The following is a 24,883-nucleotide window of genomic DNA, read 5'->3' as shown; positions in this document are numbered from 1 at the left end:
CTAGGTCAGGCTCACTGCCAACATGAAGCAGGAATTCTCCATGCTCCTTGACAGTGACAGGAGGCTGGCTGACTGGCAGGCCAGCCAATGGACCCAGCGTTTCAGTAGGCATGCCAATTTGCATTCCCCTGTATGCAACCCCATTGAGGTCCTCATCTAAGCCCCACAAAAAAGCCATCCCTTAACTCTGGCTGGGCTGCAGCCCATTCATGTCCAGTGGCTCACCACATGCTGATTCAAATCTATACTAATCTCCAAACTGCTGGCAGTGCCAGAATCTGAGCTGGTGGCTGTGAGTGTCAGGTTAGGGGACAGGAACCTTCATCAGTGTTATGCTGTTGCTCTCTCTCTTCCCCATGGGCTGTTGTTGCTGGAAAGTTGGCAGCCATTGGGTGTGTCAAAGCAGGAACTTAGAAGATGTAAGTTGGTGTGAGGTCCATAGTCACACCATCCGCAGTTTACTTATCCTGCCAAATGGCAGCATTGGGAGGTGTATGTGGGTGAGGTGAAGTATCTGGATGTTAGGGTTCTGAGTGTCAAGGGCAGGTGCTGGATGACTGGTGAGTTGTGGTGTATTAACCAGACCACAGCCAGATCATCCACAATCTTACTGAAAGGAACAGCAGGCTCGAAGAGCTGAATGGCCTACTCCTTCTTCCAAGTCCTATGTTCCTATGTGAAGATACAATCATTGACCTTGACCACCCATGTGAGGTCATTAGACTTCTTGTGGCACAACTATCAGATTCTTGTGTCCACACCCAGGGAACTGACCACTCTGGCCAGCTGCTACCATTCCCTTCTGAGGGTCTTTGAAGGCTATCGGGTCCCCACCTCCCCTCCCCAGAACCACAACATCTCTCTTTCTGTTCACCTTCGTTACTAATGCCTCTAGTGCAACACCCATTGCCGTGGTAAACCTCACTATGTCTTGGTTTTCACTTTGCAAATCATTTAAATTGCAGCAATATTCTTCAGTGTAGTTTTCCTTTATGAGGGACAGCCTGCCTTTAAGAAGAGCTCTGCGTGTACCACTCTACAACCAGGCATTGAGCGATAGGAAAAGGATTGATGCAGGGTGAGCTGTCCTCTCATTTTGTTCTCCTTTCTTTAAAGTAGCAACTTGTTTTCTTCTGATAGCTAAACTGAGAGCAGGAACATCTAGAGAGAACGTTTGGCAGTATACCCTCCTGGTAACTTTACATTAGGTAAAAATTGTACATTTTGGTAGAATCGCTTAATTTGAAGGAATTTTGAGGTACATTCACTATTCCTACATTCAGTGACAGGGGAGCAATGCTCAAAGAGAGAATTGGTTGGAGAATCAGTGTTATAGCCACCAACTCTGCTCTGTGCTCTCTTTAAGTGTGTTTGGGAGTGCAGGGCCATCAAATTTTATTTTACAGAGCGTAGTTTTGAAGAGCAGAAAATTTGAATGTGAATTATTTGAGTTGTCACTCTGGGGAAACAATAACGGCAGAATAAAAGCTTGTCAAGAAAGGCCAGATTTGGATCAGAATTTGTGACTATGGGCCTTAATTTTAAATGTGCTGAAACTGTGTGAATCTGGTGCATCTTAAATGTGTCCTTGGGCCTCATTATCATTGTTCAGGCACCACGTGGGTGGCAATCAGGACCATGACGCACCTCACTTGTCGGGGTCTCATTGTTTTCATCCAGCATTCGGTTCCACAGGTAAGCCCTGGGTGAGGGAGGCTTTGGGGAATGTTGGTTGTGGGGATGGATATGATGGCTAGCACGCTGAAGGCAGGAAGAAAGGCAGCCTGAAACTGTTCTGCCGAGCCAGGAGGAGCATTCCTGTTCCTTCCGACTCAGCACTCAGAACTTTCCAGGTCTTTGTGGGAGATTTTTTTCGGCGAGCGACTTCCATTGCTGGTTGTGCAGTTCAACACCCGGAGATACCGAAGAGCAGCCTTCGATGAGTCTAAATGAAATTTCAGCATCCTGGTTCAAAATGGTTGCAGGAGTCTCATTTCAGCCGGGCGACAAGGACTAAATGGCCATGACCAACTGAGGAGCAGCCTGAATGCCTTTTCCAGCTCAGGCCTCTGCCTTACCAAATTGGTTATCATTGTGCTCCTTTCGGGCCTACAGTTAGGCACAAAAATGGTGGACCCTTGGATTGGTTTGGATTACCCGGGGGAGTCAAAGATTAATTTTCCAGATTTTATTTCTTTTATTGCTCCTGGATATTTCTGTATTTTTGCCTCTCCTAGGAGGTTAGATATCAGGGTCAGTAAGTCCTCTCCATCAAAACACAACTCAGCTCATTCTGCTACTCAATGTACATTTGGATCGAAACTCAATGCCATTGTCTGCGCTGCACCAATTCTAGTCAGTTTGTGGGGCAATGGATCAAGACCTATTAGGCATCGTAGCACTCATGCGGTCAAAGTAATTATTAAATAACTCCCTGGCTTTGCAACCTCCTTCATCCCAACACCCCTCCAGGATCTCTGTGTGCCTCCGATTCTGGTCTCTTGTGCATTAGTTTTCATTGCTCCATCATTGGTTACAATTTCTTCAGCAGCCGAGGTCCTAAGCTCTGGAATCCCCTCCTTAAGTCTCTCCACCTCTTTACCTCTCTCCCATCCTTTAGTACACTCCTTAAAATCTGCCTATTGGACCTAGTTTTTGGTCACTCATCCTAATAATGTTTGTTTCAAATTTTGTTGGAAAAAATGTTCCTTTAAGGCAACTTAGTTTTGTGACAATTAAGGCGCTATACACATGCAAGTTGTTTTTGTTGTTGAAATAGATTGCAGGCGGGATTATTTTCTATCCACACTTTTGTGGTTCTTTTAGAAATTTGCCACACACAATGGACATGGTAGGTCAGTATGTTGTGAGCGCTTATCACCAGTCAACCATCCACATTCATGACCCATGTCTATCACATTGGTTCCCATTTGCAATTTCTGACACAAATTAATCACAATCTGTCACGTCAATGAGAATTTTATGAGGTACTTTCCTGGGGGCCAAACTTAACAGGCAAGACCACTCCTGAGATTTAAAACAAATTAATTCATGGGACGTGAATGTCGTGGGCAAGGCCAGCATTCATTGCCCATCCCTGCTTGCCCCTGGGAAGGTGGTGGTGAGCTGCCTTCTTGAGCTGCTGCAGTCCACGTGGTGTAGGTACACTCACAGTGCTGTTAGGGAGGGGGTTCCAGGGTTTTGACCCAGCGACAGTGAAGGAACAACGATATAGTTTGAAATCAAAGTAGTCTGGGATTTGGAGGGAAATATATTCTGATTATATCAGAATTGCTGGAACTGCACAGCAGCTAGGCTAATGCCTGAAGAGGACATGTTTTAGGTGTCACACTTCATCAGAATTCTTTTCCTTCAAAAGGTTTCACCTGAAACATTAGATTAACTTTCTCCTTTGGCACTGACTGGCTCATTGTATTTCCAACATCTTCTGTTTACATACCTCCCTTGGTGATTCAAGAACAGCATGAACAGAGGGTCACTTTGTTTGCCTATTTGACTGGTTTGTTGAGGGGAGTGTAAAATGAGTTGAGAATGAAACCCATTGTCAAAATGAGGCAACAGAAATAAGATCACAATTTAAAAAAAAACACAAATTCAGTTCAGTTCAGGAGCAGATCCCCAAAAAGCATTCTGAGCTGAAACATTGACCTGGAACATTAACTCTGTTTCTCCCTCTAAAAATGCTGCCAGAGCTGCTGAGTGACTCCAGCATTTTCTGTTTCTATTTCAGATTTTCAGCAACTGCAGTGGTTTGCTTTTGGCCCATAATTTGCAATAAAAGATTGGTATTCACTTTGGGTTACGCCATCTTACAATTAAATGTTTAAAAATAAAAGCTATCTCATGCTGAGAATAAAAAAAAGTAGCAAGATAGACCAACCTGGGACCATGTGGTGTATGCTTCCAAGGAAGAAGTAGACAAGGAGAGGGTAGAATGAGGAATACAGACCATTGACTGGGGGGAGACTGGCTAGCAGAGCAAACGCCATTCCTGTTAAATAAAACATGTCTTAATAGAAAGCAGCATAATACTGTCTGAGGCTTTAATAAACAGTCCTGCATATTCATAACTGCAGTGATAAATGACAGATCTGCTCATCACCCTTCCCCCACTTCAAAAGCTTAAATTAAAGTGGGGAGATGGTGATGTCGTGGTAATGTCACATGATTGGTAGACTCAAGGCCCAGGCTAATGCTCTGGGGCCATGGGTTCAAATCCCACCATGGCAGCTGATGGAATTTAACTTGAATTAATAAATCTGAAATTAAAAGCCAATCTCAGATCCTTCAAGTCATTTAAAAAAAAAGCATTTTTATTTATTCATTCATGGGATGTGGACATTATTACCCATGCCTAACTGCCCTTGAGAAGGTGGTGGTGAGCTGCCTTCTTGAGCCGCTGCAGTCCATGTGGTGTAGGTACACCCACAGTGCTGTTAGGGAGGGAGTTCCAGGATTTTGACTCAGCGACAGTGAAGGAACGGCCGATATATTTCCAAGTCAGGATGTTGAGTGGCTTGGAGGGAAACTTCCAGGTGGTGGTGTCTGCTGCCTTTCTCCTTCTAGATGGTAGAGGTCTTAGGTTTGGAAGGTGTTGTCTAAGCTGCCTTGCTGAATTCCTGCAGTGCACCTTGTAGATGGTACACACACTGCTGCTACCGTGTGTCGGTGGTGGAGGGACTGAATGTTTGTGGATGGGGTACCAATCAAGTGGGCTGTTTTGTCCTGGATGGTGTAGAAATTCTTGAGTGTTATTGGAGCTGCACTCATCCAGGCGAGTGGAGAGTATTTCATTACACTCTGACTTGTGCTTTGTAGATGGTGGACAGGCTTTGGGGACTTAGGAGGTGAGTTACTCGCTGCAGGATTCCTAGCCTCTGACCTGTTGTTGCAGCCACATTATTTATATGGTTAGTCCAGTTCAGTTTCTGGTCAATGTTGACCTCCAGGATGCTGATGATGGGGCATTCAGCGATGGTAATGCCATTGAATGTCAAGGGGTGATGGTTAGATTCTCTCTTGTTGGAGATGGTCATTGCCTGGCACTTATGTGGCACGAACATTACTTGCCACTTGTCAGCCCAACCCTGGATATTGTCCAGGTCTTGCTGCAATTGGACATAGACTGCTTCAGTATCTGAGGAGTCGCAAATGGTGCTGAATGTCTGACTCACTAATGTTCTTTAGGGAAGGAAATCTGTCGTGCTTACCTGGTCTGGCCTACATGTGACTCCAGACCCACAGAAATGTGATTGACTCTTAAGTGTCCTCTGAAATGGTCTAGCAAGCCACTCAACTCAAGGGGAGATGGGGATGGGTAATAAATGCTGGACTTACCAGTGACACCCACATCCCATTCAAGAATAAAGAAAAATAAATTAGAGCACACTGGTAAAATAACACACCCTCTATAATTCTAGGACTTAAAACATACAAAGGAATTGAGCTTTTACAGCAGATTTAATGGTAATTCCAAGAAGCTATAATCTTCCCTTCCTGTTTATTTAATGCAAGACTTGTGCAAAATTACAAATTGCAACAGAACATTTACACACCCAGGTTAATATTCTGACTACCAAAGACCAACGCCTTTCCTGAGTTTAAACTATTTCCTTATACAAACTGCTTAATTTGGGTCTCTGGGATCACTTAAGAATGTTGCAAAGTTTGAAATAATCACAATGAAACTCTATGATAAACATATAGACTAAAAAATTAAGATAGTTTATAATAATGCTTGCATTTAAATAACACCTTATCATACCGCAACACCACACAATGTATGATTTTTTTTAAGCACTTAGGTGTGGAGTGCTTTGGAAACGGTTCAACTAAGTAGCATATAAACTAGTTTTTACAATGAATTCTGTCTACCAGGCAGACCACAAGAAGAGATTTTGGAAAGTAAGATTCTTATCAGTATATTCAAACAAACATTAATACAGGATCAACCAGTTTATGTATGCAGTGAGCAGGTAAACAGAAGGGGAAATTAGGGGAATATTTGTTATGTCATGGAACGATAACCAGAAAGAATGTTGGAACCTGAATCTGGGCAGGGGTTTGGGATTAAGTGGATAGCTCTTTCAGAGATGGGTTTGGGTGAAATGACTTCTGTTTGCACTACAAAGTCTATTATTGCACCTCAGAATCACAGAATGTTACGGAACAGAAGGAGGCCATTCGGCCCACCATGTCTGCACTGGCTCTCCAAATCTAGTGCCATTGCCCTGCCTTTTCCCTGCACCCCTGCACATTGTTTCTATTCAAATAATCATCTAATGTCCTCTTGAATGTCTCGATTGAACCTGCCTACACCACACTTCCAGGCCGTGCATTCCAGACCCGAACAACTCGCTGCGTGAAAAAGTTTTTTCTCACATCACACTTGCTTCTTTTGCAAATCACTTTAAATCTGTGCCCTCTCGTTCTTGATCCTTTAACGAGTGGGAACGGCTTCTCCCTATCTACTCTGTCCAGCCCCCTCATGATTTTGAACCTCTCTATCAAATCTCCTCTCTTCTTCTCTCCGATGAGAACAGTCCCAATCTCCCCAATCTATCCTCATAGATGAAATTTCTCATCCCCGGAACCATTCTTGTAAACCTCTCCTGCACTCTCTCCGAGGTGTTCACATCCTTCCTATAATAGGGTGCCCAGAATTGTACACAATACTCCAGCGGAGGACACCACAGTCAGCAGTGGAATTAAAAACGAGAGTCAGGTCCTGAGTATTTGCCCAGAGGGAAATTCCGAAGTGCAGTTAATAGAACAAAATAACATTCAAAAAGATAACAGCACCAAATCCTGAGGGTTTCCACCCCAGGGTTTTAAAGGACGTAGTGAGGGCATCGAAGGATGTTTTAGGCAAAATCTTCCAAAGTTTCCTCCATTCAAGAATTCTTCCTTCAGTTTGGAAAAATGAAAACGTAACTCCTGAATTTTTCCTGCGTCAGGCAGGCTCGGCGGGTCTGCGATCGGCTCTGCACCGCCATTTTACACGGGCGGGGCCAATTAAGGCCCTCCCAGCGTAATAGGCGAGCGGTAGCGCTGAGCACACCCTGTGTGGGCGGGGGTAGCAGGGGAGGGGGTGGGGGGGGAGGAGGGAGAATCGGGCCTAGTGCTCTTTCGCGCGTGCGATGGGACATGTTTTTATTTTTCACGAGAAATTTTGATTCAATTTGCAAAAGCTTTAGGAAACCTCGTGGATCCCGCTTGTGGACGAGGCTTCCTAAAAAACGTAAAGTCTGCTTGGCCTTTTCGGCTGCCTGTCAACCCTTAGGTTGGACGGGCAGTGTAAATTTGAAATGAATTAGTTCCTTAATGGCCTTAATAGGCCTTTTAATTATCGGCGGGCGCGGCCCCTTCAAATGCAACATTGCGAGACAGCGTGTTGGTGTTGGTGGTGAGTCTGACCCACCCCCACCCACACCGACCGTAAAATCCTGGCCCATGGTTAAAACAGGTAAGTGAGAGAAACCGTAATTGATAGGCCTGTCAGCTTAACATCTATGTGGGGAAGTGACTGGAATTCATAACTAAGGATGGTGTGACCGATCGTTCAAGGAAACTTGAGCTGCTCAGAGAGAGTCAATATGGTTTTGTAAAAAGCAGGTCATGTCAAACGAATCTGATTGAATTTTTTTTCAGTAGTACACAGGGTAATGTCTACAGATGTCATTTATATGAGCTTCCGGACGGCATTAAATAAGGTTCCACACATAAAAAAACTAACTAGCTAAAATTAAAGCTCACTGAATTGAAGGCAAATTATTGACCTGGTTAGGTAATGGGCTTCAAAGTGGAGATTAGGAGGAAAGGGCATCTACTCAAATTGGAAGGAAGTAACTAGTGGTGGCTCACAAGGATATGTGGCCTCAAGTATTCACTGTATTTATTAATGACTTCGCATAATAGAGTCATGTAACCAAGTTTTCTGATTACACAAACAGTGGTAACACGAGGTGGAATTTAATGAGGGGGTTGGGGGCTCGATGTCCACCACTGAAACTGGTGGTACCCCTGCTGACTGGATCTCCAGGAACCCCAAGTGAATCATAGAATCGCAAAATTTTAACAGCACAGAAGGAGGCCATTTGGCCCATCGTGTCTGCACCAACTCTTCAAATGAGCATTATGACCTAGTGCCACTGCCCGGTCTTTTCCCCGTAACCCTGCACATTGTTTCTATTCAAATAAATATCCAATGCCCTCTTGAATGCCTCCATTGAACCTGCCTCCACCACACTTCCAGGCCGTGCATTCCAGACCCGAACCACTCATTGTGTTGAAAAGCTTTTTCTCACATCACACTTGCTTCTTTCGCAAATCACTTCAAATCTGTGACCTCTTGTTCTTGATCCTTTTACGAGCGGGAACAGTTTCTCCCGATCTGCTCTGTCGAGTCCCTAATTGGCAGCAGGAACTCTGCCCCCAAGCCTCTTGGCTCCACGGAAGGCATTTAATTCCAGGACTTCTCCCAATAGGGTAGAAATCCGGGGTCCCGAGAGCTGCTGGCCAGTCAGGACTGGGCAGCTCTCCATTAACGGCAGTGCCACCAGCAGAAGTAGCTGCTGCCGATAATATACTTGGGCCTTCACCAGGGATCATTGTTGAATCCCTGGACAAAGGTGTGAGGGCAGGATGGAGGTTGGTGGGGAAGGGGGTCTGCGGGGTGGGGCAGGAGGGGGATCTTGGAAGAGGCGGGGCAATGACTCTCAGCCTGTTCCCCCCTTCCCAATGCCAGGAATGGTCAGGCACTTTGTGCCTTTGAACATGGGACCCTGCTACTATGCTGCAAGCAAACCCAACAGAGTTTGCTTGTTGGTCTCCTTGCATAGTGAATTCCTCGGTTGAATACCAGAGATGACAGGAGAGGCTCTTAAATGGGTCTCAGTTGGCATTCGGACAAGAAGGCCACCCATGAGCCTTGCTACCCTAACCCGAGCTCATTTCCAAGATGGGTGGGGGTTTGGGGGGGTGGTATTAGTTTCCACCTGCAGTAAGTATTTTAGACAGGAACATAAAACTACAGTGAGACATTGAGTGGAGAAAGTTGTGGCAGATAGATTTCAATGCCGGTGATTGTGAATCATTCAATTTGAACAAAAATGGGATAAACCCAAGTATTTTCTAAGCGGTGAAAAGCTCGGACAATGACATAGATGCCTGTGTACACAGATCACTAAAATGTAGTGGCCAGGCACAAAAAAATGATCCTCGAGGCAAATGAAATGTTAATCTTTATAACTGCTTATCTAGAATATAAAAGGAAGGATGTTTCACTACAGAGCCCTGGTTAGCTCACCCCTGGATTACTGGTGTACAGTTCTGGGCACCATATCTTGGACGAAGTTTAACAGTTTTGGAAGGTGAGCAGTGCCAATTCACCAGAATGTTCCCAGGGCTCCAAGTGTTTGATTTTGGGGAGAAATTACATAAACTAGACTTGTGTTCCCTGGAATACAGATGAGGCTTTTAAGGTTTTGAAAGTAATTGATAGGATAGACGCAGAGAAACATTGTCCATTGGTGGGGCGACTAGGGCAAGGGCGCATAACCCTTAACAGCAGAACCAGGTGGGCTATACAGCAGAAACGTTGAAAGACTTCTTTACAGAAAGGGTGGAACTGTCTCCCACAAAGAGCAGTAGGAACTAACTCACCGGGGAGAATTCTTAGCTCAGTGGATGGACAGGCGCCCGAAGCGACCGGGCGTAAAATGACACCTGATGATGTTGGGCCTGCGTCTCCACGTCATTGCGCACTCGGATGATATTTCAGTCGATAGGCGTGTGCCGGAGTCAGCAGCGCGTCCGCCGACAACTAGAAGGCCTGTCAAGGCCATTAAAAAGTTAATTGAGAGAAATTTCTCGCTGCCTGTCAAACCCTACGGTGGGCGGGGGTGGGGGCGGGGGGCGGGTTGAGGGGGGCGGGTGTTTGGGGAGGGGAGGGGTGGGGGGGGGTGGTGGCAGGCGAAAAGGCCAAGTGGCCTTTTCATTTTTCAGGAAACCTCATCCACGGGCAGGACGAGGTTTCCAACAGCAAATGAAAATAAAATCAGATTATTCAAATTTAATTAATAACACGCCCCCTGCTCATGTGATGATGGGGGGGGGGGGGGCGGGGGGTCACATGAGGGGACATGTTTTATAATCTTTATTCTTTATTTTGAAAATTATTCAGCTCTGCGCCTCAGGGAGATTTACAAGCGTGCACCAGCAAGCTTGTGCTCGTCCCCCCCCGACCCCTCCGACCACCCCCCCACCCTCCGCCCAACACAGGCAGCGGTGAGCACTACTGCTCGCATTTCACGCTGAGCGGGCCTTAATTGGCACGCCCCACAGCGTGTAATCACAGTCCAGACCCGATCGTGGCCGGCATTTGGCTTTCTGACCACCCCCACCAAGCCCGCCTGACTGGGGCAAAATTCTGCCCAATTAATAATTTAAATCTGACACCAGTAGCTTTTAGTTGGCTAAAGGATATTAAGGGATTATGGAGCCAAGACATGCAGTGGAGGTAGGAACAGGACAGATATTGAATGGCGGAACTTGCTAAAGGGTACTGAATGACCTGCTCCTGTTCCTATGTTGTTGTGTGGATCTGAAGAGTTCAAATATCGAATTCAATGGGACCTCATCGTAATAGAAACAGTGACTACAAGCGTCTTGTGGGGAAATCATTTTACAATAAACAGGGAAGATGTGGAGGCTTGATGAAGGGAATCGGATATAGGAAAGAGTACTGTACTGGGAGCCGTGAGTTTGTTGTTCCAGGATTGAAGAACAGAGTTTTTTCTTTTGCATTTTGTTGTGTTATCTCGTTAGTATAAAACTTCAGTCTGAAGAAGAATGTTTCTTACCTTGAGGGACTTGGATAGTCCCAGCACTGATACCAGATATGATATCAAAAAGGAGACTCTTCTTAATGTTGTATTTTGGGAGCCATGCAATTATCGGGAAGAGTTGAATGAAAATGGCTTTGAGCCTGGCCGTTGAGCAGCTAGGAAATAGCAAAGAAAAATTCAGATCCTTTTGCCAAATTTGACAGCATGAAAATACAATGAATGTGCTTCTGAGACCAAAGATTATGAACTCCTTCAAGGTGGCACTAGACATTTTTATGATCATACCCAGGGTATTTTGTGACGAAGAAGCTCTGGAGCTGAGAAATGTTTCCTTTTGGAATAAATAAATCCAATTTTCACCCCACCTCAGGTTGTTTACTCACAGCAAGATGTGGCCCCCTGGTCCCTCGGTTTTCCATCCATTGTTCATCTTTGTACATAGAGTGACATAGAGCATACAGCACAGAAATGCAGCCCGACCAGTCAGTACCAGTATTTATGCTCCAACAGAGCCTCCTCCCACTCACCTCATAGCCTCCTATACTTTCCTCCCTTGTTGTTGTTCTAGCTTTCTCTTAAATGCGTCCATTTGATCTCTCTGGGTAAAGAAATTTCTCCTGAATTCTCTACTTAATATAGTCTTTGATGATGCCAGCAAACTATTCCACCATGTCAGGAAGTGTGACTGAGCTTTATCTTGACCTAGTCTTACATCCTGGCCAGCTGGGATCACTAGATGGGTCATCAGTAGCTTAAACCCTGGCTGATCGTTTGCCTCCCTCCCAAGGCCAATTGTAGTGTCCCAGACACCACCCGATAGATCAGGGATCAAACCTGTGACCTTCCTTATTTTTATTGGTGTTGAGAGTAACTGAAGAGAGGACGTGCCAGTAGAACCAAGATGGAAGCATTCAAAATGGTCAAAAAACTCAAGTAACTGGTGGAATAACTGGCAATAATGCCAGGTGCAGAAACAATTAACTAAAAAAATAATGTCGTATAAGACTATAAGATGTTGGAGCAGAAATTAGGCCAATCGGCCCATCGAGTCTGCTCCGCCATTCAATCATGGCTGATAAGTTTCTCAACCCCATTCTCCCGCCTTCTCCCCGTAACCTTTGATCCCCTTACCAATCAAGAACCTATCTATCTCGGTGGTAAATATACTCAATGACCTGGCCTCCACAGCCTTCTGTGGCAATGAATTCCATAGATTCACCACTCTCTGGCTAAAGAAGTTTCTCCTCATCTCTATAATTAAAGCATTCAAATTAGTTGGCAAAGCTCAAAATGAAAGTGGCCATTTTAAATAGTTCCTTTTTACCTGAATAACTTCTTTGCTTTTTGCGAATGGGGGTAACTCCTGGCTTTCTTCTGGTACTCTTCATCAAATTCAGGAATTGAATAGGCCGACCGGTCAACAATATAACGTGGACGGAAATGCATCTTGCCCTAAACTCTGGAGAAAAAGCAGAATGCAGATAATGAGAAACAGATCAACAAGGTTTCTTCAAGTGGCTACTGAAACAATGCATTGGTTCAAAGTATAGGGGGTGACAGTTAAATTGGGTGCTAATGGATTGCTTGCTCACTTTATGCTGTGCCTGATTCCTTCTCCATATTGCTCAGGACCAATTTCGTCCCTCTCAGTCTTACTGAAAGAGTTACATAACATATACAGCACAGAAACAGGCCATTCAAACCCCCCAGGTGTCAACCTTGGTTCAGTTGTTAGCCACTCTCATCTCCGAGTCTTCACATTCCACTTCAAAATAGTACTTCATTGGCTGTAAAGCCTTTTGAGATGTTCTGCAGTCATGAAAGGCACTACAGAAATGCTTTAATTTGACCCAACTGGTCCATGTTGGTGTTTATCGTCCACATGAGCCTCTTCCCACCCTTTCTCACCTAACCCTGTAACCTTCTATTCCTTTCTCTCTCGTGTACTTATCTGACTTTCCCTTAAGTGCCACAATACGCTATTCCACTCAACTATTGTTTGTTGTAGTCCCAGAGAAGAGTCATATTGGACTCAAAACGTTAACTCAGTTTCTCTCTCCACAGATCTTGCCAGACCTTTTGAGGTTTTTTTTAGCCCTATCTGTTTTTATTTCAGATCTCTAACTTCCGCAGTGTTTTGCTGTTTGTTGTAGCAAAGTCCACATTTAAACACTCTCTGGGTAAGGAAGTTTCTAATTTAATTTTATTTGTAGGTGTAGGGGATGTGAGTGGATTCTGTGGCCGTCACAGCGAGGGGTGTGAGTCCTGGCGATTGGTAGCGTCAAACATTCTCAGATCTGACCTAGCATGGGATAGATGCCTCTAGGCAGCTTCAAAGTGTTCTTCAGCCTCAGGCGAGGCTGCCACTTCTACTATCTAATGGCCTCTTAGAGTGAAGTTGGCAATATAATGCAGGTATATTCTATCCAGTTGACCAGTTTGTACTTCGGATATGTACCCATTATGATTTCACATAACATTCTTACATCTAGCAATTCCAGTACAATTCTTTAGCTGATGAGTGCCTCGATGATTTAATGTGATCCTTCAGCTTTGCATACTGTGTGCCAATTAAGTAGCGATCACTTGCCTAATTTTATTTATTCAGTTTATTACACTGCATTGTGCTGTAAAGGGTACCCTACTTAAAATGTCCAACCCTAGTACTAAGAAGTGTTTGGCAAATCTTCTTGTAGTTCACTATTACAAATCTGATGGGCATGTCTTGCTACTGATAATAATTCCCCTCCCAAAAAGCTTTGCCAAAAATTTAAACATCCGCGTCAGATGTTTAGCATTAATGTTCCCCTTACAATTCAGGGTTTGAAACAATACTTCTTGCCCAAAAAGCTACACATTTGAATGGGCAGAAAATCATAGGATGCGGTTCCCTGGGGGGTATAGTTTGTGGAACCGTTCCTACTGGACAGCATTTACGTTCAGGCAAATAAAACTGATGTTAAAAAAAATTGCCACCGTTGAGGAAATTGTGGCTTTGTGTGACACTGTAAAATGGGTGATAGCGTCAAACATAGGAACAGGAGTTGGCCTTTGAGCCCCTGAGTTTGTTATGCCGTTCAATGAGATCATAGCTGATCTGTGACCTAACTCCATACGCCTTCCTTTGCCCCATATCCCACAATATCTTTGACTAGCAAAAATCTGTCAATCTCAGCTTTGGAATTAACGATTTATCTAGCATCAATTGCCATTGGCGGAAGAGAATTCCAAACTTCTGCTGCACTTTGTGTGAAGAAACGTTTCATAATTTCACTCCTGAAAGGTACGGCTTTAATAGATTGACCCCTCAGCCTAGTGGGGACAGTTTCTCCGAATCTAAACTAAACTTTAAACAAAAGGCCCCCCAAATCTTGTGTAATCATGCTTTTGTATTTTAGCCCTTGGAGTCCAGGGCCTGAATTTTTCAGCCGGCTTGTGGGGGTGGGTGGGTGGGCCCAACTTGCCGATGCGCAAAATGACGCGGGATGACGTTGGGCGTGCATCCTGACATCATCGCGCTATCTCGTGATGTTTCGTTCGGCAGGCGCGCGTCGAAGTCAGCTGCGCGCCCGCTGATAACTGATAGGCCTATGAAGGCCACTAACAAATTCGTTTATGTAGTTGTTTACACTGCCTGTCCGACCTTAAGGTTGGTGAGCCGGTGAAAATGCCAAGCATCCATTGCGTTTTTTAGGAAACCTCATCCACGAGCGGGATGAGGATTTCTAAAGCTTTTACCACTTAAATAAAAAATTTTTTCTGAATTATGAACACTTGTCCCATCCCATGTGACACAGTCACGTGAGATGGGACAAGTTTAATTAAATTTTCAAACCATTTATTCATTGATTTCAAAAGTGCTTCAATCCCCCTGAGACAGCTCCGTGCCCCAGGGAAATTGAAGCACTCTTTCACGTGAATGTGTGAAAGAGCACTGGCCCCAACTCTCCCTCTTCCCCCCCTCCTGCATAGGTAGCGGGAGTGCTATGGCTTGCCTTAATTGGCCCGCCCGTGTAAAATGGCGGCGCAGAGCCAATCGCGGGTGGCGGTCTGCTCCACTCTGGCCAGCTCCCACTGAGCCCGCCCGCCAACTGCAAAATTCAGGCCCAGGTCTCATTCTGGGAAATATATGCTACATTCCCTCCAAGGCAAATATATTCTTCCTAATGTGTGCGACAAAATGGCTGTTAAATGCTTAGGTATTAATTGTATAGTAATTAATTTAATTGTACTCAGTTCATGGGCATTAATTGGGGATTCACTGGAGCAGATATAAAATGAAGCTTGTTGAAACTGTGGTGTGGTTGAGTTAGGAGATGTATGCTTGCAATGATTTACTCTGTAAATAAATATAAGACTGACTAAATATTAGCTCCAGTACTACCCTTCACTAACTGGCTATCCAGAGAAGAACATTACAGTTGCACAGGGCGTTGGTGAGACCACATCTGGACTCCTGTATCATTTTAGTCTCCTTATTTAAGAAAGGGTATAAACGTGTTAGAAGCAGTTCAGAGAGGGTTCACTCATCTGAGACATGAGATGGGGGAAGGTATCTTACAGGGAAAGGGTGGACAGGCTTGTTCTGTATCGATTAGAGTTTAGAAGGATGAGAGATGATATTACGGAGACATATAAGGTTCTGAGGGGACTTGACAGGGTGAATGCTGTAGGGATGTTTCCCCTTGTGGGAGAGACTAGAACTAAGGGACACAGTTTAAAAATAAGAGATCTCCCATTTAAGATGGAGATTGTAAGAATTTTTTTCTCACAGAGGGCCATGAATCCTTGGAACTCTCTTCCCTGAATTGTGGTTGAGGCAGATTCGTTGAATATTTTTAAGGCAAAAGTAGATGGATTCTTGACTAACAAGGGAGTCAAAGGTTATCTGGTGTAGGCAGGAAGTGGAGTTGAGGCCACAATCAGATCAGTCATGATCTTATTGAATGGCGGAGCAGGCTCAAGGGACCAAATAGCCTACTCCTACTCCTGATTTGTGTGTTTGTATTAGGCACATCTGAGGTAGTGAAAGGTACTAAATAAATGCAAATCATACTTTTGTTTCTCCCAATCTTTATTTCCATTTAAGTTAATGGAAATATAAAGCAGGAGGGATGTAAAAATAGGCAACACAGAAACAAAAATAAAAATACCTGGAAAAACTCAGCAGGTCTGACAGCATCTGCGAAGAGGAACACTGTTAACGTTTCGAGTCCGTATGACTCTTCAACAGCACAGAACGGAAAAATAGGCTGCTGATTCGCTATCTCTGGTTTAAAAGCTGTTGCACAAAGTAAAAATTGTACCCTTCCTCTTGTTACAAACGCTGGACTTCATTAGACAATTACGTTATAAACAGTCTCCGTTAATTCAAGGTAAAATGGAATAGTTAGGAGAGGGGATGTGACCCCCTCTAGAATCTGCTAGGAGAAAAACCCATGTGACCTCATACAAAATCTGCTTGGAGACAAGCCCAGGTGACCTGAGTGCCATGGAGACAGGGGCCTAGGTCCAAACTTATTGAAAGTAAAGTGTACGTTTTAATCCCTGGGGACAAAAGGGGAGGCAGCCGGCCAAGCTGTGCTGAGACTCACAGATTCTCAGGGCGGGATTTTTACCTTGTCTTGTGGGTGTTGGCAGGGGGGGCCCGGGGGTGGTCGCTAAGCAGAACGCTGCCTGCGAACGGGCCCCGGCTGCGGTTTCACCCTGGCTGGCCAGCAGTGAATGGCGTGCTGAGCGCTGGCGGGGTGGATGTGGGAGGAAGGCGAGTGCAGGAGTTTGTACGTGCGTGTGGGTGAGCGCAATGAGAGCTCCCTGAGGAGCTGAGCTGCCCCGCGGGGCTGAAGATTTTTAAAATCAAAAAATAAAGAATTAACAAATGTTGAAAACATGTCCCCTCATGTGACGGAGTCATCTTATAAATGATATTTCCAAATTTTTATTTTATTTTATTTTTATTTTTAAATTCCTATTGGAAATTCATTCCCCCCCCCCCCCCCCCCCACTCCTCCCCCACCCCCCCCGTGGATGAGGTTTCATAAAACATCTGAAGGTCATGTGGCCTTTTCTCCTGCCCGCCAATCATAAGGTTGGACGATAGGCAAAACATTGCGTTCAAATAATACTTTAATGGCCTTAACAGGCTTGTTAATAGTCAGCAGGCGTGCCGCTGACTCCGGCCTGCGCCCACCGACCGAAATATCACGCCAACGCGTGATGGCGTTGGGACGCTTGCACGATGTCATCGTGCACTGTTTAACACTCCAGCGGGTTGGACGCCCGCCTACCCGCTCAACGAAAAATTCAGCCATCCAAGCTATCCTGACAAGAGGTATGGGAAGGATATCCTACTGCAGGTGCTGCTATGCCAAGCAGTGAGAAAAAAAGATTGTTTTTGGGTTAAACCGCCAAGCAGAATGCTGATGAAGATGGATCGCTGTTTGAAGAAATGGAGCTTGTGGGGTGTAAAACACCAGGGAATCGCCAGGGGGGTGCTTTGCTATGGAAAGTCCATTTGATTACGTTCAGGAGAGTGATGTAGGGAACTTTGTTTAAAAGGACACTAGAAGATTTACTCTGGTCAGGCCAGGAGAAGACATCCTGTTAAAGTTGGGAGGAGCTTGGCGCTTTAAACGCAAGACATCATTTCTGCTCAAGGGGCTATATAATTTAACCCTGCTCCTATTTCTTATGTTCTTTAAGAGCAATTGATCCGCAACACTCGGTCTGCCCGACTCTGAGTCTTTTCCATGACCACAACACTAAAGTTCCTTGTCTTCTTCCGAATTCCCTTCCTTCTACAATCCAAAAATGCAAAATTCGAATTTCGCCACTGGAACCCTTTGCCTTTGAATTCCAAGGACTGGGAGGGCATTCGTACAGACCAACACAAGGTGGGAGTGCAGGATTTAGGGGTCAGGTGTGCTCATCTAAGCTTCACAAAAATAATGTGGGCACCCATCAGCCTCAGGATAACATTTCAAACATCATCCCAACCCTTGTCCACATTTAACCCTCACCTTGGACTTACCTTTCTATGAGGTGGGTCTATTCACTATTGTTACTAGGCATTTACAGTGCAGAAACTGGCTGTTTGATCCATGCCAAAACAAAAACAGAATTACCTGGAAAAACTCAGCAGGTCTGGCAGCATCGGCGGAGAAGAAAAGAGTTGACGTTTCGAGTCCTCATGACCCTTCAACAGAACTAGGTGAATCCAAGGAAGGGGTGAAATATAAAATCAGTTCTGCTGAAGGGTCATGAGGACTCGAAACGTCAACTCTTTTCTTCTCCGCCGATGCTGCCAGACCTGCTGAATTTTTCCAGGTAATTCTGTTTTTGTTTTGGATTTCCAGCATCCACAGTTTTTTTGTTTTTATCTCTGTGTTTGATCCATGCCATTGCTTATGTTCCACAATGAACCTCCTCCCAGCCCATCAACAAATCTTTCCATTCTTTTCTTCCTCATATGCGTATTTAGATTTCCCGTAAATGCATCTCAATCCTCAATACTTTCTGGGTAAAGAAAGCTCTCCTGAAATCTCTGCAGGATTTAGTAACATCTAACTTATATTCACGTCCCCTACTTCTGGTCTTGCCCACAAGTGGAAACATCATGGATGAATTTTCACCGAGTCTCCCTGACTCAGGAGCCCTTTAAAAATGACGGCAGGTCCCGATTCTAGGATTCCCCACCCCGTCAGACAGCCTGTCTAATTTTTGGGGCTGCCTTTATAGGTTGCCGGCTGGTTCTTGTCCAAAGTCTGCATCTGGCATCCCTGACCTGGCCAGCTGGCATTGCAAGATGGGCGTGTCCTACTCCTCCGCAAATTGCGTGGGCTTGGGGCAATTTTTAAGGATTCCTGACTCACAGCCCCTCAGAGGAGTCATGAACCCTAGTGGGCATGAGGGGATCTTTTAAAAAGTAAGTTCAGGGTCCCCCTGATGCCCACTATGCTAAGTTACACACCCCCACCCAACTCTTCAGGTCCCTCATGCCCCCTATGACAAGCTCTGCCCTTCCAGCCGCCCTCTATGTCCCCTCATGGCCCCAGGTACTTCCTGGTGAGGTGGGAGGGCTGAGCTGGGAATTTTCCCGACTCCCCTCTACTCGGCTCCAGGATGAAAATCCAGCCCATGGTCTTATAAACCTCCATTGGGCCACCCCTTTTTTCCCTAGAGAAAAGAGCCCCAATCTTCCCTGATAGCTATTACCTCTCAGTTCTGTCATCGTTTGAGTAAATCCTGTTAGCATTCTAGTATTGTGCCCAACTGCAGTCAGTGAGCTGCATCAAGGGTGCGTATTTTGGGCATGGAGTTTGCCATATGTGTGGTAATAAAGTCCTGATCCTTGAAATGGGCAGGCGGGTGTGTGCCTGACCCACTCGGGTGTGAAGTGACGCGTGTTGCCATGTCGGACGAGAGTGCCGACGTCAACGCGCAGTGGCACGATATTTCCATTGGCGGGTGTGTGCCAAAGTCGGCAGTGCGCCAGCCGAAAACTCAGAGTCCTGTTAAGGCCATTAAATAATCAATTAACCTAATTTTCCGCGGCCTGTCCAACCTAACGGTTGGGGGGGGGGGGGCAGGCGAAAAGGGCAAGAGGCCTTTGCGTTTTTTTTGGAAACCTCATCCACGGGTGTGATGAGGTTTCCAACAGCAAATAAAAATAAAATCAGAATATTAAAATTCAATTGATAACATGAGTCACATGAGGGGACATGTTTTATTACATTTTAAAAAAAATTATTTTCTTTTTTAAACAGCGCTTTATCTCCCTGAGGCGGCTCCGTGCCTCAGGGAGATTTTGAAGCGCTCACTCGCGTGCGTGCGCAAAGTTTGCGCTCGGCTCGCTCGCTGTCCTCTACAGGCAGCACTGAGTGCTGCTGCTCGCGTTTCACACTGCGCAGGCCTTAATTGGCCCCCCAGTGTGAAATTGTGGTCACGGGTGGCGGTTGACTTCCCAACTGCTCCCACCGATCCCGCCTGCCAAGGGCAAAATTCTGCCCAACATTTTTATAACTAATTTCTAACCATAAACGAAAGTGCTGAAAGAACATTTTTTTTAATGCCCCTCGTGCTTTATTTTCATCCAGGTTGCTTGCAGTGTCCGGGAGATTGATCTTCAATTCCTGGAGATTCCAGAGCAGTCCTGGAGGATTGGTAACCCTACACTGGAGGTAAGCCATACGCTGTCTGAATAATCAAAACTGGTCTCACACGCAAGATTGATTTATCTTGAAAGAAAGTCTTCCCTGTTTGTTTACCCCTTCACTCCTCTAAAATGCAGAGCACAGGTGTCAGCTGTGGCTCAGTTGGTAACACTCTCACTTTTGAGTCACTTGTTCTTTTCTCCCTCATGTGCTTATCTAGCTTCCCCTTAAATACATCTTAGTTGTAGGTTTAAGTCCCACTCCAGAGATGTAAGCACAGAAATCCAGGCTAACACTTTTGCTCAGTACTGAAGGAGTTCTGCGTTAACAGAGGTGCCGTCTTTTGGATCAGATGTTAAACCAAGGCCCTGCCTGCTTTCTAAAAGATCCCATAGCACTATTTTGAAGATGAGAAGGGGAGTTATCCCCAGTGCCCTGGTCAATAATTATCCATTCTACATCACAGAAACAGATTATCTAGACATTATCATGTTGCCTTGTGTGGGAGTTTACTGTGTGCAAATTGGCAGCCGCGTTTCCTACATTTCAGGAATTACATCATTGGCTGCAAAGCACTTTGGGACATCCTGAGGTCATGAAAGGTGCTATATAAATGTAAATATTTCCTTATTTTAGACATTACTGAGTGCTAAGGTTTCATTGTTCTACACTTGCTATTTCAGTTTCCACTGTCACTGTAAATATTTTACCCATCATTTTAGTATTTGCCCCACATCATTATTTTTTTCCCCAATGGAGTCAGGTATTGCCAAAGAGGAGCTGAATAAAATGTTTCCAGCTCTTTATTGTCAATATTTTGAATAGAATGTGAAGTACAAACTCCATTCTTTCCCCCCAGTTGATGTGATTGAGCCTCACAATATGCCTGCAGACTAAGCCAATCGTTGGAGGTTGTAAGTTAGCAACAACCCTTTTCCTTATTTCCTAGCTTGTTTTCTTGAATTTTTTTTTTGCCATGTTTCAAATGGAAACAGGTTTGTTTTATTACCTATTCTCTATTAATTTAGCTGGCGTTTTGTGGTACAAATTTTCGTCTTGAGTTTCTCAGCATAAACAGGCTCAGCCGTGGTAGATTTCGCATTGTGGAATGGCTCGGATCAGATTCGTACATGTGCCCAGGCCGCTGTGAAATTCAGCTTAAATTCAGCAGGCATGGCAACCATCTGAAATGAAGTGTAGGCCTCTTTTCAATATTGACTGGTTTGCAATGAGTCAAAGTTTGAGTTACCTCAAGCTCTGCCTAGTTTCTGAAGAACTACAGCAATGCCATCAGCTGTCCTAAAAGGCCCTGGTTGTGTTTAACTTGCCTTAATGTGGAGTCAGGGTATGCAGGAATGCCTCCATTTTAAGACTGCAGCCATTCTTGTCTCATAGAAACATAGAAAATAGGAACAGGAGGAGGTCATTTGTCCCTTCGAACCTGCTCCGTCATTCAATATGATCATGGCTGATCCTCTATCTCAACGCTGAACTCCTGCTCTCTCTCCCCATACCCCTTGACACCTTTAGAGTTCAGGCATCTATCTATTTCTTTCTTAAATATATCCAGTGACTTGGCCTCCACAGCCTTCTGTGGTAGAGAGTTCCATAGGTCCACCACCCTCTGAGTGAAGAAGTTGCTCCTCATCTCAGTCCTAAATGGTCTACCCCATATCCTGAGACTGTGACCCCACATTCTAGACCCCCTCCAGCCAGAGGAGTCACCTCACCTGAATTCAACTCACTTCCCAATTGCACCCCACCCCTCCCATACAAGGGTTCAGGGCCTGTTTGGTCAGCTGGGTGATTTGTTGAAATTTTGGTGGTGAGGCCTGCGGGACGAATTTAAGACAGGCCTCCCCATCCTGACAGCCTCAGTTGTGCCCAGTTTTGGGGGATAATGAATTTAGGCCCCTATAGCATAATCTGAAATCCTCCCAAAGAAACCTGGGCTTTCAAATTGTCAAATAAAAAAAACCGACTTTGATGATCTTTAACTTTAACCAACCCAGTTAATAACCCGAGGGAAAATTCTGTAAAATTACTCTCAGTCCTTCCCAAAAGGTAAATAAAGTAAAACCTTCGAATCTGTGACTAACATTACATTCTACATCACACACCCAAAACCAGTGTCACGCTTGTGGCCTAAACTGTTGACAGCAATTTTATTCTTTCCTGGTGCCACTGCACTTACTGGTAATGCAGAATTTCAGGGAGTTTCCTACATATCCCAGACAAACCACTGGACTTGTTCTTCCTGAATCGATCTCAAAAGCCTGTGACTATAATTCAATTGCCCAAAAATATCCCAAACAAGAGCACAAGGTAGGACCCATATACCTTCAATTGGAAGACTTTGCCATGTTACGCGTGGCTGGTACTCTCCTTGAGTCTGGCATTTACCAGAAGCACTGTGGAAACTCTTGCTGGTGTTAGTTACATTGACAGGGACGTTGTCCCGTATTATGTCACCATACTATTTACGCCTAGTGTGGGGTTACTTGCTCAGAGATTTTTTTTTAAAAGACCTGCTATAGCAATAAAACAGCCTGTTGTGATCAGATAAGCGCGGAAAAACATACATTATTTGTGCATGTACACAATTAATAATGTGTTGTTGCTGGACTTCAGGGCACACAGTCACTCTACAAAAGTCATTAAGGTCATGTGTTCCTTTGAATGTTGAATATTCCCTCAAACTATGCAATAAAATGAAATAGATACATTCACTATGGAAATACATGGCAGGACAAGAGCAGGAGAGGTGTGGGAACATCTTCCTCTCCAAGTTGCATACCATTCTAACTTGGGCATCTGCTGTTCCTTCATCGCCACTGTGTAAAAGCTGTGAAATTCCCTATCCAACACCATCGCGATAGCACCATCACCGCAAGGATTTATAGCACTTCCAGAAGAAGCCGCACTGGACAACTAGGAGCCAGCATGGCTCTCACCCCTTGACCAAATAATTTTTTGAATAGTCTGAAAATAGATCTTAATGTTAAAATTGCCTCATGGCTCTATATGGATGCTGGTGAGGTGGTTGGGCTGATAAAAGAATGTGGAACAACTTTGTATGACTAACCACGGCAAAAATTGGCAGAACAGGATGGCAGTATGTGATAAGGTTATAGATATGCTAATAGATAATGGAAGGAGACAGCTAATGATTGAGGGAATGTCAACCATTTTTGTCAAGCAGTAGAAGAAGAAGTTTCACTTCTAGATAGAATTTCACAACTTGGCTTTGGAAAAGCATTAAAACAATTAAAGATGAATGAAGCGACTTCAGTGTATATGGAAACAAGGTGAAGTATAAAAGAGAAAAACTGGAGAAGCTAGATAAGGTTTGATGTTGGAGTTGGACTGTGCTGGGTGATATTAGTAATGGATATATTAATGTATCAGTATGACACCTCTACAATATTAGTTATTAACATGCTTAAAAAGTTAGTTACCAGTATTGTTAAAATGAAAGGCAATAGGGAATTGGGATGAAGGTGTGTTAATGCTTCCATTCCTATGATCAGACAGTATAACTTCAACCTCAGTGCCTCTTCACAGTTTATCTATTCACAATCTTTTCTTATCCTATCTTTGCTTGGCCTACTTTTTGGATCTTCCTTTCATAGCCTGCTTTCCTCAGCCTATCTTTACTCTTTTCTGACTGTTTTTATTTCACATTTACATCATTTGAAAGGGCATCGAATAAACAGAAGAAATACATGTCTTTTCTCCAATGGGACTGACACTGATTTCACTTCAACAATACCTAGCAATGCTATCGCTTTTATTATTATGTTTGTTTATGCACATTTAAGCCCTTTCCTGAATGGAATTGCTTTATTGCTGTGGGTTAAAAAATGATTGCTGAGCATGTAACCTGTATCTGCCTCTCATATTTCCTCCACCCATTTAATTACACCCAGAAACACACAATTGGCTTTGTTCTGAATTCATTGTATTCTCACCCTGCATGTGTAAACTGTGGTTACAAACTATTATGAAATGGTAACAGTGTGGACCTGATCTTTATAGGCAGGCCAGCTTGTTAGATTAGCCTTTCCAGCTGTGTATACAGGAGTATAGGAACCCTCAAGCCTGTCCTGGCATTCAATTAGACCATGGCTGATGGATCTATATTGTGACTCAATCTACCTACCTTGGTTCCGCAATCTTTAATGCTCTTACTTAACAAAAATCTATCAATCTAGTTGTCGAAATTTTCCATTTTCAACATTTTGGGGAGAGAGAGTTTCAGATTTTTGCTACTCTTTGTGTGAAGATGTTGTCCCTGACATCATCCCTGAACAACTCAGCTCTAATTTAAGGCTATGCCCCTTTGTTCATGACTCCCAACCAGCGGTAATAGTTTATCTCCCCATCAAAGCCTTTACTCAGCTTAAACATCTCAATTTGATCACCCCTTAATCTTCTACGCTCAAGGGAGCCTTGCCTTAAGTCTTAAGCCTTAATTATTATTTCATGTTACATAGAGAGATGTTCAAGAGAGATATAGGTGCAGAACTGCTTTGTTTTTCCGTTCTAAGGTTGTCACAGGCATTCCTTTTGTTCCTGAAGGTGACACTTGTCCTTTATCAAACCTTGTGGAACATGCCACGCTATCTACATTTGGTTTTGGTCCCAGTAATTTTCAGTAAACAGCTCCGCAAACATTTCCTTAGTCTTGCAGGAAGAGATCTCGTTTTACTGACCAGAGCAACTAATTGTCAATGGTGAAAACTGATGTCAGGTACTGTCTGACAGCAGTAACCTTTTCACAGACTGTGAGGTAATGTTGACCTTGTGTGACAGTAGGTGGCAGTAAATCAGCAGTCCCATTTACATCTCTCCTGCACTTTA

At 44.4% G+C, this 24,883-nt stretch overlaps 1 protein-coding gene across 3 annotated transcripts in view; it reads right to left on the bottom strand.

The window, feature by feature from the left end:
- LOC121281733 (solute carrier family 26 member 9-like) overlaps positions 1-24,883 on the bottom strand; it is a 107,043-nt gene that overhangs the window by 58,591 nt on the left and 23,569 nt on the right. For all 3 annotated transcript variants that reach the window (XM_041194646.1, XM_041194647.1, XM_041194645.1), the window contains exons 2-4: positions 12,193-12,327; positions 10,884-11,023; positions 3,902-4,012 (exon numbers count right to left, since the gene is read on the bottom strand). In XM_041194646.1, the coding sequence (XP_041050580.1) occupies positions 3,902-4,012; positions 10,884-11,023; positions 12,193-12,314 (373 nt within the window). In that variant the 5' untranslated portion in view covers positions 12,315-12,327. The remainder of the gene's footprint in view (positions 1-3,901; positions 4,013-10,883; positions 11,024-12,192; positions 12,328-24,883) is intronic.

Source organism: Carcharodon carcharias, chromosome 9 (genome assembly GCF_017639515.1).
Source record: "Carcharodon carcharias isolate sCarCar2 chromosome 9, sCarCar2.pri, whole genome shotgun sequence".
NCBI lineage: Eukaryota > Metazoa > Chordata > Chondrichthyes > Lamniformes > Lamnidae > Carcharodon > Carcharodon carcharias.
Note: the sequence above shows the minus strand (reverse complement) of the source record. Positions and strands in the feature narration are given on the sequence as shown.